The 17024-nt window shown below is 42.3% G+C and overlaps 1 protein-coding gene across 6 annotated transcripts in view; it reads left to right on the top strand.

Annotated features, from left to right (window-relative positions):
• Window positions 1-17024, top strand: part of Hecw2 (HECT, C2 and WW domain containing E3 ubiquitin protein ligase 2) — a 382291-nt gene that overhangs the window by 142696 nt on the left and 222571 nt on the right. For all 6 annotated transcript variants that reach the window (XM_031367485.1, XM_031367488.1, XM_031367483.1 and 3 more), the window contains one exon: window positions 15299-15625. In XM_031367485.1, the coding sequence (XP_031223345.1) occupies window positions 15334-15625 (292 nt within the window). In that variant the 5' untranslated portion in view covers window positions 15299-15333. The remainder of the gene's footprint in view (window positions 1-15298; window positions 15626-17024) is intronic.

The raw sequence follows: 17024 nt of genomic DNA, 5'->3' as shown, positions 1-17024 counted from the left end.
TGTTGTGGTGCCTAGGTGGTAAAGATTCCTTTCATGAATAGTTTCTTTGTCCTCAACCTAATTCCCAGGGGGAAAATGCTCCTTATACTTACTTTAACCTCACTGTGTCCACTAGTTTTTTTCCCTGCCCCTCTCTGGTTGAGCACCACATTTTGAAAATCAACTCTACTCCATCCCTCCTGACATGAGAGACAGACCTTAGTTTCTTAGTTTATGGTAGGCTATCTTAGTTACTGTTTTATTGCCATAAAGAGACCCCATGATCCCAGCAACTCTTTTAGGAGAAAGCATTTAATTGGGAGCTTGATTACAGTCTCAGAGGCCAGTGACTTACTTCCTCCAACAAGGCCACACCTTCTAGTCCTTCTAATCCTATCAAATAGTTCTACTCCTGGTGACTAAGCATTTAAATATGTAAGTCTATGGGGGCTATTCTTATTCTACTATTGTATTTAAACTATCATATTCTACTCCCTGGCTTCTAAAGACTTATAGCCACATCACAATGCAAAAAGCATTTAGTCTAATTTCAAAAGTTCCCAGTCTATTACAGTCTACTATAGTCTCAATGTGGTTTAAAAGTCTAAAATTCAAAGTCTCTTTTGAAACTCTTGGCAATTTTTAAATGTAATCCCCTGTAAAAATCAAAATAAATAAACATACTTCCACCATGCAGTGGCACAGAATATATATTACCATTCTAAGAGGAGCAAAGGAGAGCACAGTAAAGAAAGCAAAGCAAAGGAAGACCAAAAACCAGCCGGGCAAACTTCAGACCCTGCCTCTCGATGTCTGATGTCTGATGTCAAAGCACTCTTCAGATCTCCAACTTCGTTCAGCTGTCTTGACTGCATAACTGCAGCACAATTTTGTTTTTCTAATTTTTATTTTTTGAGTTGGTTCCTCATGCCATCTGCAGTTTCCCTTAACAGGTATCCTACAACTCCAGCATCTCCACCATCTAAGGTCTCCAGCAAAATCCAGGCTTTTTCTTCACTGCTTCACACACCTGTCTGGGCCTACACGCATGTTCCTAACACATGCCTGGTCTTGTCATCTTTCTTTTAACTATTGAAGGAAATTTCACAACTCCCTTCTTGTATCTTTGACTCAAAAGCCACTGATGTGTGGCCAAAGCTGCTAAGCTCTGAGCTTCTTGGGTGTGGAACGTGGCCCCCTCTTCAATTACATCTGCATCAGCATTCTGTTGTTGATATTTCCTTCACCACTTGAGCTTTCCTTTAATTCCTTTTTACCCATTGCAAGCTTAGCTGGGTTGGATCTTGCCATGAGATCACCATTCCCTTATGCCGTTTAGCACCAGGATTTTCTTTAAACATTTTACTCTCTTGAGCATTGGACCTAGAACCATTACACTTCCAGTTGCCCCTTTTCTTCTAAAACTGTACATTTTATGTTTCTCCTTACCCAACTTGTTCCTTTTCTTTATAGCTCTACATAACAGTGCCTGCTGATAACCACACAACAGAGTCAGTACTATGTTGTCTTGAAATCTCCTCTGCCAACACTGTTAATTTAAAAGCCCTAGGCAAATTTTTAGAACAAGATTTTTGAAAAGCAGCCAAATTCCTTGCCAAAATAGCAGAAGAATATTCTTTATACCATTTACTAATATTTTTCCCCTCAGAAACTTCTTGATCTGGGCCCCTACAGTTCAAATCACTCTCAGCACTATCTTCATGTGCTTGCTAGGATGGGCGATTAAGCCCTACTTAAAGCATCCAAAAGGTTTTCTACTTGAAACTCCTAAAGTCTTCTATGTTCTTCCTGCAAAAGACGCAGTCTGGTATATCACAGAAATAAACACCACTCCCTGGTACCAACTTCTGTTTTAATCACTGTTATATTTCTGTTGAGAGACACCATGAACAGGGCAACTCTTATAAGAGAAAGCATTTAATTGGAGGCTTGCTTACAGTTTTCAGAGGCTTAGTCCATTATCATTGTGGTTGGGAGCATGGCAGCAGGCATGGAAGACAGACATGGTGTTGGAGACGTATTTGAGAGCTACATCCTGATGTGCAGGCAGAGAATGAGACTGAGTCTGGCATGGGCTTTTGAAGTCTCAAAGCCCACCCCAGTGACAAACAAAGTCACACCTCCTAATACTTCTAATTCTATCGATCATTTCCACAGCCTGGTGACTAAGCATTTAAATAAATGAGCCTCTGGGGGCCATTCTTATTCAAACCACCATATAGGCTATCTATATATAAAGTGATAAAAACAACAACAACAACAGCAACAGCACAAACAGAGATATACTAAGCCTAATGACAGGGCTTGAAGCTACATAGAGGATCTCAAGCAAGGGTATTTTTAATCTAGATTTGATGATATTGGTTTATAATCCCAGCTGAGGCAGGAGGATAGAAAGTTCATGGCCTGCTTGGGTTACAGCATAAATTCAGGGCCTGTTTGGGCAACTTCATGGGATTTTATTTTCAAAATAAAAAGCAAAGAAGGTTGGAGCCTTAGCTCAGTGGTTGGACACTTACCTAGCATGTTGAAGCCCTAGGTTCCATCCTCAGTACTGTCCTGCAGAGGTTAGGGAAGTTAATCAGTGAGGAGCTATGAGTGAAGCCAACAGAGACTGTTCCACATTTCTAATTGTATACTGAAAACTTTATTTAATCCCATCCTAGCCCAGGATCAGGACCTTTGTATCCTATTTATACATAAGCTTTCTGGATTGTTAACCCCAGCCAGTACAGTTCGCCTACGGATGGCAACCTTGTTCCAAAGCTTTCTTTGGTTTGTTTTCCAGAGTCACCCCTTGCCAGTGTAAGCAGCTTCTGTCTTCTTTCCCAGTTCTTCATCTCAAGAGTTGCTCTTAGCTCAGGTCCAGCAGATGCATTCCAGCTGCCATCTTGCTCAGTGCTAACAGTTCAGGGAACTTTCCCACCTGGCAGGCAGGCATCTAAATGACTCAGGAGCTTTTTTTTTTTTTTTTTCCTCAGAGATGCGTGGCTCTCAATACATTTGGTAAACCAAACATTAAAACAAAGTGACCATGTGTCTGCTTTATTTTTATTTAGTGTGTCATTATTTTAAAATGAGGCGGTTGGAAGGGAAGGGGCAAAAACATTTTGACTCTTCATGGGGTTCTTTGCTGGCCATCCGCACAGCTTCCTTTAAGCCTGTTAATTATACCTGAAATCAATGAGTGGTCAGGTCCATGGAGGCTGCTGTGGCTCACGATGAATCAATAATTACTCTTTCTGTGTCTTCTGACGTTACCAAAAAAAAAAAAAAAAAAAAAAAAAATAGCACAAGGAAGTGTGGAGATGGAGCCGAGCAAATGAGCTTTGTGTAGGCAGTTCCGGGCTGTGTGGCCTTCAAATGTAAAGAATTGACTAAACCTAGTAAGCAGTTTGTTTTATTTTTCTCTTCTAATTTTGTGAGTTAACCTTTTTGGAAATGTGTATCCCAAAAGTTTTGCAGTCTATATTTAGTGGTGAGTCCTTGCAAGGGGGTGAGGGATAGTGGGAGTGGGGGGAACTAGCATTAGGGAGAACTTAGCATGGGGAGGTAACTAGAATTGAGGAGGTAGTTAGGATTGAGGAGGTACTTAGCATTGGGAAAGTAAGTAGGATTGGGGAGGTAACTAGGATTGGGTGCAGCTATGAGGTTGGGTCTGAGAGTTGATATTAGGAGGTAGAGACACAAGCCTGCTTATCTCACTCTGCGATGCTTTCTGATGATTTCATGCTATGATACAGTGAGGATGTCTTGCCAGATCCCTGCACCGCTCTCCTGGATGTCCCACACCCAGAAACACTAGCCTAGTAAACCATCATCATTGAACCACCAGGTCATGGGTATTTTGTTAACAGCAGGAGAAAGCAGACTCAGACATGCATGATGTAACTCTGGTAACTTCATCAAGTCCTAGGACTGCAGAAGCCACAGGAGCCATGACCTTGGGAAATAGGTGAACTCGAATGGCTGAAAGGCTGATCTCAGCTAAATCACCCACTGCTTTGATATCCTTATCTGGAAATCAGATCCATGATTAATAAGGCCTTGTAGAGATCACCTGAGGGCGAGACGGGAAGGGAGTATAGACAGATGGAGTCAAGCTAGATCTTCAGGAGAGTCTACACCGAGCCAGATTTCATAATGACTAGGGGAAAAAAGTGTTTGATCCTTGTAAATAGAAGTTCAAACAGTGAGTATCTGCTTACTGTATCTTACAACAAAATCTAAGTTTCATTGTCATAAATATGAGCTAATAGAAGAAACAAAGAATAACTGAGATGTTCCATGTTTAGACGGTTGGAAGAATTAATCTCTTTCACGATTTCTGACTTTCTTCAGAATCATAAAGAAATCCATCATTCAGACACTACATCAGGAGTCTATATTTTTTAGCTTCTTTTTAATTCTATGATCTTCAGGCTATTACTGTCCCTTCAGTTGTAAATTACTCTAGCTTTCCCAGGTTCTTCGTTCCTAGTGGACTGTGGAGTGAACTGTGGAGTTCCTCACAGTAGCTTTCTGACTTGAGAATTCCTGAATGTTTTGGCAGTTTATATTTGGTTGTGTGATCCTGGACTGGCCTGGCACAGGCAGGCCTTGAACTCACATAATCTCTCTTGTCTCAGCTGCCTAACTGCTGGGATTGTTGGCACATTTTCCCTTTAGAGCCAATATAAGTCACGACAGCTGACTTTCTGCAGAATGACTTCCAGAATGGACATTGTCAATGTTTGGAAGAAGCAGTTGACTAAGACTGAGCTTTAAAAGTCTCCTCTTTTGGAGATAATGTTTTGCTTTCGTCTTCTACCCCTACTGTATGAGGAGTCTGAACAATGAATACGTGGATAAGAGGATTTTTAAAATAAAAACTATTTGAGAACGATTGTGTTCTGTAAATGGCCCTTTTGGGGAAATTAGTGGGTGATTTTTTTTTTATTTGAGTACTTGTATTGAAATTTAATCTTGGTATCAATAAGTAGGATCACATTACCAAATAGAACTGTTTTCTCATTCATGCACTGTGTATTGATTTTCATTGGATTTTTCATCCTCCAGATGACTGTACCATAAAGAAATCTCCCTCCCTTGACCTCTATCCCTTTGCCCTCTCTTCTCTCCTCCTTCCTCTCCCTCCCCTACCTTTTCTCCTTTCCTTTTATTCTCCCTCACTCCCTTCCTCTCTCCTCTCTCTTTTTGAGACAAAGTCTCACTGTGTAGCCCATTCTGGTCTGAAGTTCACCATCTTCCTGCTTCAGAATCTACAGTGTAAGGGTTACATGTGCCATTACACCTAGCTAAGAGTCCTTCTTTATTTTTAAATACGTTTCACGTTCATTGAGAATGGGATCTTTTTCATTTATTATGTCTCTGGAGCTGAAACAGTGTTCCGATTCCTTGCAGCATCTGATAGCATCTATGAGATAGCATAATTACTGTCATATAGACAGTATGGCAGGCTTGTCCCTCCACATTTGCCACCTACATTTGCTTTCCATACCCTTACTGTTTTTATGATTTTATTTCATCCTGCCCTCATGTTTCATATAAATGTGTATTTATGGTATATGTATATGTGTGTATATATGTGTGTATGGTATATGTGCATGTGTGTATTGTACAGGTGTGTGAATGCCCTGTTCTATCACTTTGCCTTTTCACTCCTTCCTTCCTTCCTCCCTTCCTTTCTTCCTTCCTTCCTTCCTTCTTCCCTCCTTCCCTCCCTCTCTTTCTTACTTCCTTCTTCATAGATAAAACTGTGTTTTTTTTTCCTTTGAGGTTGGACCTTTTGTGTCCCAGGCCAGCCTTGAATTTATGATCTTGCTTCCACCTCCCAAGTGCCTGGATAGCAGGTGTGCTTTCCTCCAACAAGCTCCGTTATCCATGCTCCGTTATATTCAGATGTCAAAAAAGCCTTAGGCCCAGCCAGGTTCTTTATTCAAAAACTGAAGGAGTCTGGGACAAGGATGTTTACTAAACACAGAGCTGGCCCTGAGATGAGATACACAATAGCTAGGGCTAGGGATGGGAAGCTGCTGATCCCTTTTAGAGGGAAGGCTTCAGGTCTGGTCTGTATCTCAACAGGACCCAGGTCTCATTTCTTAGTCACCATTTTTTCATCCCTTCAGAAGTTCAGTGAAACAGCTTGATAACCACTGATGGGTTGTCTTGTCTCTTCTAGTTCCAGCATCTTGGTTTCCTAGGCTAAACAACAACAACAACAACAACAACAAAAACCAACAACAACAAAATGGGCTTTTCCTCTTTATTCTTCTCAAGATGTATTTTTGAGACTAGAGAATAATTCTAAGCTGGGATGTAGATAAGACATGTTCCAAAAGGGTTCAGGGAACTCTTCCACTCTGTGGGGCCCTCCACCTAGAAAAGCCTGGAGCAGTCCCTGGTTTCTGATGGCAGTAAGACTCAGGGAAGGTGAGGGCCATGGCCCCATTAGTTTCTTGAGGCTTGGTCTCTCACTGAACTTACTAGAGCTAAACTAGTGGTCAGAAAGCTTCAGACATCTTCCTGCCTCTAACCCCACAGCACTGCAATTACAGGCATGTGCAGGATCATACTTGGCATTTTATATGGCTCTTAGGGATTCAAACTTGTCTGTGCAGCACCAAGACATCTCTCTGGTCCATCACTGGGTTTTTCTGCTTTAATGTATCTTTTGTTAACTTGTGTAAAAATGATAAGCATTAGTTGTTAATCTCAGACATTGAAACTTAGTCTGTGCTTGGCATTTTCTGTGTGAAATGGGGTTGGGGGCAATCCTTGGAGGATCAAGCAAAGAGAACACATGATCTGGCTTATATTTGAGTGGATTCCCTCTGGCTGCTAGGTCAAAGTTAGCCTGGGCTGTATCATAAGAGCACTCCCCCCCCCCAAAAATAAACCAAAAATCCACAGGCAGACAAACCTGCCCTCACCTCACCTGCCGCACCTCACTTGCATCCTATTTATTTTAAAGCCTGACTTTTAAGAAACAAAGGTTGTATCTAGCTGTTTATTATATATTACCTGCGTGATGGATCATGCTAGATTGTGTCTATTGGATCTGGGATGTATAATCACAGGATGGTCAGCACAAGGGGGCTGGGTTATCTAAGGAAAGTTGAAGGGCCAGTGTAAGGAGACTCATTCCAGACAGACTCCCTTGTCACCTCTTCCAAACTACTTCACCACTTGTCTAACTTTTGGAAGAAGACTTTAACTCTTACAGAAGGCGTAGACATGGGACAGAGATGTAATCAAGAATTATTACGTTTCAGCAGAAGATGCGCCTTTGCCGTTTGCTTCCAGTGCTTTGGGTGGCACTGATGGTCGTGGGCTGGGTTAGATAAAGTTCTGGAAAGTTAGAATTACAGCTTTGATATTGAGAGTATTTGAATTCACCACCTCCCATCTTTCTGCAGCTTTACCAAGTGTTTCTATATGTACCTTGCTGTTATTTATAACAGAAACCTGAACACTAAAAACTACATTACGTTTCCTATAAGGGAAAAAAAATCAAAGGTTTCAGGCAGTTTTGTGACAGTTTCTCGTGGTAATACAAGCACTATTATTCCATTTCTTTTAAAAAATTGTTGTATGCTGTGAGAGTAACACATCTGAAAGATTTTAAACATCTTAGACATTTTATCCCCCCACTGAGCCCTCCAGGGACACATTGGCACAGTCTGTTTTAATTAATGCTAAGGTTGTTAGTAGGCAGGAACTGGCATTTGGATATTTATTCTATCCCTGCTCCTGGCCCACTGTTTAACAGCTTGGGACATACACTGTTATCTATATATCTCTTAACTTCAGATTCGCCCAAAAGACTACCAATTTTTTCAGTCTTCACTTTTATTCCCTCTTTGCAAACTGCTTCCAAGTCTTTGTGTTCTTTAAAAAAGAGAATCTTGATTTGTGTTTCCTTTCCATGTTACTAAAGTCCATTCCTCCCAAATGTGACTATGGGGCCTGTGGATGTTTATGACAGCCTTTTGCTTGCTGGAGGCCAGGAGACATGGGGAAAAGGAGGAGGCAGGGAATGCCTACTGTCTTCCGCTCTCTGAGATCATCCTGCAGTAGGCAGAACTAGTAGGATCCAAAGGATACATGATGTTTGTTTTTGAGACAAGGTCTTACTGTGCGGAGTAGACTAGTTTTTTTTTTTTTTTTTAAGATTTATTTATTATTGTAAATGAGTACACAGAAGAGGGTGTCAGATTTCATTACGGGTGGTTGTGAGCCACCATGTGGTTGCTGGGATTTGAACTCACAACCTTCAGAAGAGCAGTCGATGCTCTTACCCGTTGAGCTATCTCGCCAGCCCTAGGCTGGTCTTTTTATATATAATTTTGACATTATAATATAATTATACCACTTCTCCTCTCTGAGCTCTGGCTCTTACAGTCTCTCTATGCTCTCTTCCTGGATGATCTCTGAGCCGTAGGAGCAGGCGTTTTGTAGATGTAACATTTAGGAGTAGGGCTCCACAGCCTGCTCTCTCTCTCTCTCTGTGTGTGCTGCGAAGAAGCGTCCTGGATGATGGCTGAAAACTGTACTTATCAGTGGGGATAAGGAGTTAGCCTGATCTGGAATTCATAATCTTCCTACCTTGGACTCCCAGGTAGTTGGAATTACAAGCTTGTACTACCAGATCTACCTTAGATTTTCTGATTAGTATATACTAATTGTAAAAACAAGCGTGTTTCAGTGTTGGGCCTGTGGTACACAATTGTTATCCTAGGATTCAGGAGGTAGGAGAATAATTAGGAGTTCAAGGTCAGCCTCAGATACTTTTTGAGTTCTGCTGTAGCCTGGGCTACAGGAGATCCTGCTTCAGAAAACCAAAACCAAAGCAAAACAAAGGTAAAACAAAAACCAATACCACTTCTAACAGGGACAACAAAAAAATGGTTTTTTTTTTCCTTCACTTTCTATAATATTCTTCCTTTACCTAAATAGTCCCACTTCCACTTTTGTATGTGTATAAATGCGCACATGCATGTGTGTATGTATGTATTTTTATATAAATACATGAAAGTAGAAATGAGACACACACACATCTGTGTGTGTGTGTGTGTGTGTGTGTTTTCACACAGGAAAGCATCCATGTGATATTTAGCTTTCTGGGCTATTTCCCTTAGTAGGGTGATCTCTGGTTTTATTCATCTTCTTTCAGGTGGCATATCTCATTTTTTTGTGGCTGAATAAAGCTCCAGCACTAACCGCTTCTTGTTGGATGTACTCACACACTTACAGTCAGCTTAATTTCTCTAGCCACTAAGGTTGACTCTGTTATAAATGGATCTATTGAGGCAGAGTGAGGTTTACACTGCCATTGATTTGTCAGTGTGGTACTTATAGATAGCCTGTGTTCTCCACATATTTTATCTCTAATTGGGTCATTTATAAGTGATCTGTTTGTAAACCACTTAGAAAGAGTAAGTGCTCTATGAGTTTTTGTTAAAGAAATCCATAGATAACCGCCATCATTTCACCACCTCTGACACAAGAACCCCTGGAGCATTCTTTATTTGAAGAGTTCAAGCTGTGAAGTGGAGGCTAGAGGATAGGATGGAACTCTGAGACTTGTCCGTGTACATATCCTCTACTCTACCCTGGGAAAACCTTCTGTACAGACTGGATGTCTTCATGTAACAGGATGACATGGTTACCCCAAATAGAGATTTGGCTAAAAGGTGTCTTTGTGCCAAATGCATCAAAAAAGACCTTGGACAGGTTAAGGAATTTCTGCTTACTCCCTGGTTCTGTCAGATAGCTCAGTGACACTTTCCTTTTGACTGTAGGGAAGCCTCACTGCTGGCAGTGAGTTGGAAGGAAGAGAGCTCTGTTGGACAATACAAGCATCTTCATAATTCAGATCTGCTCTGTGTGGTCCCCTCGGGAAACCCTACCCACAATTGAGTAGCAATTGAGTGTTCGGCATGTGCTTAATTCAACCTGTGTTTTCAAGTAAAAGTCTTGGGAAATGAAGGAGAACAGAATGTCTCACTAGTAATGGTTTAGATTAATGTTGAAATAATAGGTTGTATATACTGACTTAAAATAGATTGTTAATATTTCTCCTTGTTTTATGTTCTTAATATAGTTCTAGAAAACGTGGAATTACACATGTGGATTACATTGCATTTCTGTTACTGTGCTGGTTTATACTAATTCTACACCTGTCCTTTGTGTTCTAACCTGGTTTTTATTTAGTCTGGCTGTTAGGAAACAGTCTATCAAAAGTATTTTGACTAGCCTATCACAAGTGTTTTCCCAAGGCCACCAAATTCCTAGCTTTTCTAGATTTTTTTTTTAACCTTAGTCATGACATTTGTTAATCTCCTGGGAGTCTCTCCTCTTTGGCCTTTAGTATCTCCTCGTTTGTTTATGTCTAGGCCCTGGGAACCAGTCTCCAGGAACATCAGTATTCTCTGCGCCAAGTTTCGACTCATCATTGTCAGCTATATGTGTTAGTTAGCCTGCCCCTCTCACCAGCGACTTCTACTCAAATTCCTTTGCAGTTCTCTTACTGGCTTCCATGTTCTGCGGGGCCTGGTTTTTCCTCCCTCCATGCCCTCTTCCTGGTCACTTCCCCATCTCCCTCCCTTTCCGTGCCCACTTCTCCATCTTCATGCCTCCAACCAGAATGCTCCCCATACTTTTCTCCTAAGGTCCACCTCAAATATTTTGTCTCTTTCAATGAACATATTTCTTCCTGGCTCTTTACAGAGCTGATGATGCCCTCAAGCTAACTCACAGTATTCCCCGGTCTCACTTTGGATTTGGGCTATCAAGGTGCTTTGGAAAACAAACAGCACTTTACAAACACGATGTTATCACAGCGCTAGTGCTCTGCAGCATTTGTTGTCTTTCTTTACACATTTGTTGGAACAGATTGTGCGTATGTGTGAACTGACATTGGTAGCACACTGAGCTCTTTCATATATGACCTTTTGGCCTAAAGTCTCAAGTTCTCAGAAGGTAAGAGTCATACCATATGCTATAGAAAAGGAGATGATTTGGGGGAAAATCCCTTAGCTTTTTATTGTTTAGCATCCTCTCTGGCCTGATGTTAGGTACATAGTAACACATGCTGCATACATGGCTTCAGGATCCCGTTAAGGTTGTAAATTCACACACCTCTAGCTCTTTTTACTTTTCTATTGAGATGCATCATAAGCAATGTGTTCAGGTTTTGACTTTTCTGTTTTTATGTCTTTTCTTGGTGTAGTGTGGTTCTATGGGTGGGACACTTGTCTTTTGTTCCTTGTAGTCTTGACTCCTTCCACGTGGGAGGTGGTCAGAATGCATTCCCTTGGTGAGAAAGTCAAGCCCCAGCCTTTATTGCTGATTTGCACACTGAAGAGCAGCACTTCCCAGGGGCCTGGGCCTCAGACTTGGGTTTCTTGGTATGTGAGTTCTTCTGTGCTACAGGGCTGTTCTGTTTCTGATTGGTGCGGTCCTCGGAGTGTGTAAGAGCTCTAACAGGCTGATCTCCCAGGATGTAATTGATGGGGCTTGGGGACAAGAGCATGAGGGAATCATGGGGACACGCAAACCAGTTCTACTTGGTAAAATTAAAGTAGGATACAGTAACGAGATAATCAGTAGCTAAACTTAACTGAACACTTAGTATGTGGTAGACATTGTTTTAAATGCTTTCGTAATGCACTCGTTAATTTAGTTCTGTCCGAAGTCCTGGAGACAGGGACTAATGGCAGTATGAAAATGGGAGAAGTTGAAATTAACTGTCAGAAATTACAGAGTAAATGGATAGTAGCCATATGACCAAGGTCCAGATATGGGATGTTAGCATTTTATCTAGGCTTCACTCCGAAGTTACCTGGCAACATCCAGGTATACCTGACTCACTATAAAAGGGACTGCTTGCCTCCTCCACTCTCTCTTGCCTTCTTGCTCTCCCTCTGTCCTCTTCCCCTTCTCCCCCCCTTCTGTCTCTCTGTCTGTCTCTGTCTCTCTCTCTCTCTGTCTGTCTTTCCCTGTCTCTACTACCTTCCCCATGCCCTGAATAAACTCTACTCTATACTATTTCTTCATGTGGCTGGTCCCTCGGGGGAAGGGATGCCACAGCATGGGCCCGCAGAGGCACCTCTTCCCCACACCTGACGACACATCCACCAAACATATTCCTTCTCTCCTTATCTTTTTATAAACACAACATGGGGTTTTGTATCTCATCCCCCGATACACAATGCTAACCTGCCTTTCTGTTTAAATATAGGTCATGCAAAAACACACAGTCCAGTTGTATGGCTGCGTCTTTTCCTTCCTTCCTTTTGAGAGCAGAATAATTGTCAGTAGTCTGTCTGTCATGTTTTTAAGCTACGAAAGTTCTGGCCTATTTCTTTAGGAAGGTAGTTTTGTTATATACAGCATGCATTTGCTGTTTGCCTGCAGTGTGTTAGGAGTGAATTATTTATAGTCCTCGCTGGAGTTGATGTGGCACTTGACTCGCTGAGTTCATAAAGAAATCATGGCTTGCTGAAACCCACTGTCATAAAAGCGGGTGAGAGGCCGACTCATGGCTTAGGCTTCATGGGTCAGGTAACTGCCCAACAGTTATGGGGTTTGTAACAATGCTGGGGTCCCTGCATAGACTATGCAGGGAAACAGAAGTATGAACACGATGAACAAGGACAGGGACTTAATTGTCATTGACCTAGAGAAACTGGCTTGCGTTTTCACTTTTATTTCTATCCTTTTCACATAGAATTTCTTGCCTAGCAACCCAAGTTACTTTACATTTATTTATTTATCTGCTGTGCCATCTCACTGCCAGGTTATTTTTGATTTAAGGAATAGTGCTAAAACTATGAGATCAACTTCCTGGCAGAAATTACTTGAATTAATTTTTTTTTAAGATTTATTTATTTTTATTATTTGTAAGAACACTGTAGCTGTCTTCAGACACTCCAGAAGAGGGAGTCAGATCTCATTATGGATGGTTGTGAGCCACCATGTGGTTACTGGGATTCGAACTCAGGACCTTTGGAAGAGCAGTCAGTGTTCTTACCCACTGAGCCATCTCACCAGCCCTACTTGAATTAATTTGCAAGTACAATAGCTGTATTAATGGAAACATGAGTGCTGTGATGGCCAGTCGTGGTCGTCAGCTTGACACATCTGGGAAGAGGGAACTTAGTTAGGGGTTGTGTTGCTGCAAGGAAACACCGTGACCAAGACCAAGTTGGGTAAGGAAGGGTTAACTTGGCTTACACTTCTATACTGTAGTCCATCTTTGGAGGAAGGCAGGACAGAACACAGCAGGGCAGGAGCCTGGATGCAGGAGCTGATGCAGAGATCACAGAGGGCTTGCTCCTCCTGGCTTGCTCAGTCTGCTTTCTTATCCTAGGACCACCAGCCTAGAGATAGCACCACCCACGGTGGTCGGCTCTTCCCCATCAATTACTAATTAAGAAAATGCCCTACATCTGGATCTTATGGAGGCGTTTTCTCAATTGAGGTTCCCTCCTTTCAGATGACTCTAGCTTGTGTCACGTTAACAAAATCTAGCCATGACAGGAACCTAAATTGAAAAATCTCTTCCATCAAATTGGTCTCTGGGACATTTTCTTGGTTACTAATTGATATAGCAGAGCCAAGTGCACTGTGGGTAGCTTCCCCCTAGGCAGATGGACCTGTGCTTTAGATGATATAAGAAGTACAGGTCAACATGAGCCAGGGAGCAAGCTAGTAGCCAGCATTTCTCCCTGGCCCTGATCCATTCAGTTTCTGCCTCCACATTCCTGCTTGAGTTTCTGCCCTGGCTTCCCTTGATGATGGATTGAAACCCTTAAGCTGAAATAAACCCTTTCCTTCCCTAGTCACTTTTTGTCGTGGTGTGGTGTTGTCATCACAACAGAAAGCCATCAGAACGGGCATTTCACGGAAACTATGAAATGGATGGAGAAATGGGAAAAGTTTGGGAGCCCTCTCTCCCTGTCTCTTTGCTCACAGACTCAGTACCCAAGGTCGGTAGCTGGGATACAACTAGGACATTGGAGAGTAGCTAGTTTGCTTTTAAGTAGAATCTCATGCTAATTTTTCAGGAGTCAATATATTAACTTCAAATGAAATATTTAAAAGATTGCACCAGTCTGGTTGCACAGAGGAAGTGTAAAAGCCTGTAAAGCCTGATTTTGTTTGGAGAGCAGTGTGGGAGAAAAGCAGATTTACTCTGTTATTCACTCTGGGTGAGGTAAAGTGAACCCATGGGCAAAGGGGAGTTAATTACCAGGAGACAGAACCTCACGGGCACTGGGCAAAAGGACAGATGTCTTAGAAAGAGTCTCATAAGCAGGTAGCCGTACAGTAACAGGAGACTCACGGTAAGCAAGCGAGGCCCAGCAGGGGAAGTCTGTTCCTTTCTGGAGAGCAAATAGGAGCCAAAGGCAAGCACCCATCATGATCCAGGTGATAGGAATCATTTGTGCCATCGGGAGCTTCAGAGTGACAGGAAGCAGACTCAGAAGAGAGCGTGGAGACGTGAGTCATACCCCAGAGTCTCTGTGGTAGAGATGCTCGCCTTTCCTCGTCAGTGCAGTTAACAGATATGGATCCCACTTGCTCTGTTCCCAGTGCCACTGGGGATAAAATAGTGGCAGAGCATGACAATCACTGCTTGTGTGAAACCTCTGTGTGTATTAGGGGGGGAAATGGACAATGGCTAGGTGAGTGATCATATGGCAAATCAGAGAAACATAAAGACTGACTTTCAGGGTGTTGCCATTCTGCATACAAGGCCCCGCACTTCTGTATTTAAGGGCGGAGGTGACAATGAGCAAGCTCCTAAAAATGTCGCCAGCGAGCTACGTTCGTTCCTCATGGCGAGGGAACTGAAGCAGTGAGCAGCACCTCGGCAGCATTCGTCGTCTGCATTTAGCTGCATTCATCTTGCTGGTTGAAAATTTAGTTGCAGAAGGAGATAAATAGCACGTGTGGGAGAGAAAGGGGAAAGCGGGTGGCGGGATATGTGGGAATGCCTAGATCTAAGAGGGATGCTAGAAAAGTCCCGCCTCCTTACTTTCTTGGAAAAGCTATGCCAAGGGAAACTGGGGGCCAGAGGTGTATGACAGCTTGGCCGTCTTGTGATCTCTGTCCTAGAAGTTATTTCTGATATTATCAGGTGACGGTAGGATGGTGTCTTTTATTTCCACAGCAGATTATTGTATGCCAGGGCCTTAATAAACTCTCCTTCAGGCTTCGTATCTGTGATGTTTAATACTAACTCCTCGCCTTTTAGCACTAATGCTTTATGCTTGTCTGTCTCTTACAGCTTTGTAGGAAAACAACCTCAGAGAGGCAGGCAGGATGGCTAGCTCGGCCCGGGAGCATTTGCTTTTTGTGCGGCGTCGGAATCCACAGATGCGGTACACCCTGAGCCCAGAGAACCTGCAGAGCCTCACAGCCCAGAACTCCATGCCCGAGAACATGGCCCTGCAGCGGGCCAACAGTGACACGGACCTGGTGACTTCTGAGAGCCGCTCCAGCCTGACGGCCAGCATGTACGAATACACACTGGGGCAAGCCCAGAACCTCATTATCTTCTGGGATATTAAGGAAGAGGTTGACCCCAGTGATTGGATCGGACTCTATCACATAGGTGAGTCGGGGTGAAGTCTTGCACGTGACTCAGCGTGGCTTTTAACTCTGAGACGGTGATGTTCTGTGTTTTCTCTTGCCATAAAAAGGAAGAAAAGTTTTTCATACTCAAGTAGACAAAGCAGATTCTGGGCATGTTCTCTCTTCCTTGGGAAGCGAGGCAAATATCCCTTTACTTATGCATCTTGTGGTTCTGCGTCTACCAAATTAAATGTCAGCCCCTATGGGCACCACTGGATTTTCTCTTCAGTTTCCTGCTGTTCTTGAGTCGTACTCATGACTTGGAAAGTGGGGGGGGGGGGGTTGTTAACCCCCAGGAACACTGTTAAACGGATTCGAAAACAGTTTGCGTTCTCCACAGGTTGATTTCCCTTAAAACAAACTGCAGCTTGGGGTGTCTTTTTATGAATGGGAAATATTACCTATTTGTTCTGACCAAGCAGTCCCACCTTCGTTCAACTGTATTCAAATCTGTTATTCCTAGGTGAATGCATGATGACTGAGATAGCCCAGCAAATACAAGTTAGTTATTGTTTGAATACAAATACCAAACCTACCAATTAATCTTCAATACATTTTAAATCTAGCAAAATAATCGAATCCAACATTACTCCAAGTTGGAAAATTTTGTCCCTGCATGATGGAAATTACTTTAAAATTGATATCTGATATTGATTTCAATGTAAGCTACAAGTCAGGCATCTTGTTTTGGTTGTTGTGTAGTGAGTAAACAAGGGGTGTTGACGGCCTTACAACCAAGGCTGCTTAGGCAGGGCTCCTTTTGCCCCCTAGAGGACACTTGGCAGTGTGTGGAGACATTTTTGACTGCTGTATTTTGATTTCTTCTCTGTAGTGGGATGAGAAGAACAGGGCACTTCCCAGCATTGCATGTACAGGAGAGCTCCGTCTGCCCCAGGGGTCCCCTGGTCCCACTTTGAAAACCCTGGTTTAAGGCAAACCTGCATCCTTGCTGAACTTTTGTTAGAATGTTAAACCCACTGAAACTGGGGTTCTTTGGGGACTAAGAATTTTCTTTTGAAAAAAAGTATGGGTTTATATTAACGTTGAAACTCTAAATGATTAATCATGCTGAATGGTAAAAAAAAAAAAAAAATCCAAAATAGAAAAAAATTCAATGAATTAGTAACCTTCTTTTTTTCCCCTCTTATGATAACAAAAAGAGTGGTGGGCAAAAGTCTCTAAAGTTGTGTATTTTCTTTGGGTGTATTTAACTATGTAGTCAAAGTGAGGAAGGTGTACAATTTAAAGTCTTTGTTCATATTATTATGACCATAAAAGAGCTTATAGTTTTGTAGGATGTCAGTCTTCCTTTGGGCTCTATAAAATTTCTGTTTTCACTTTTCTTGTAAATTTTTTTCTTTTACATTTTAGATTTTATA

The sequence above is a fragment of the Mastomys coucha genome, unplaced genomic scaffold, assembly GCF_008632895.1.
Source record: "Mastomys coucha isolate ucsf_1 unplaced genomic scaffold, UCSF_Mcou_1 pScaffold14, whole genome shotgun sequence".
Lineage (NCBI taxonomy): Eukaryota > Metazoa > Chordata > Mammalia > Rodentia > Muridae > Mastomys > Mastomys coucha.
Note: the sequence above shows the minus strand (reverse complement) of the source record. Positions and strands in the feature narration are given on the sequence as shown.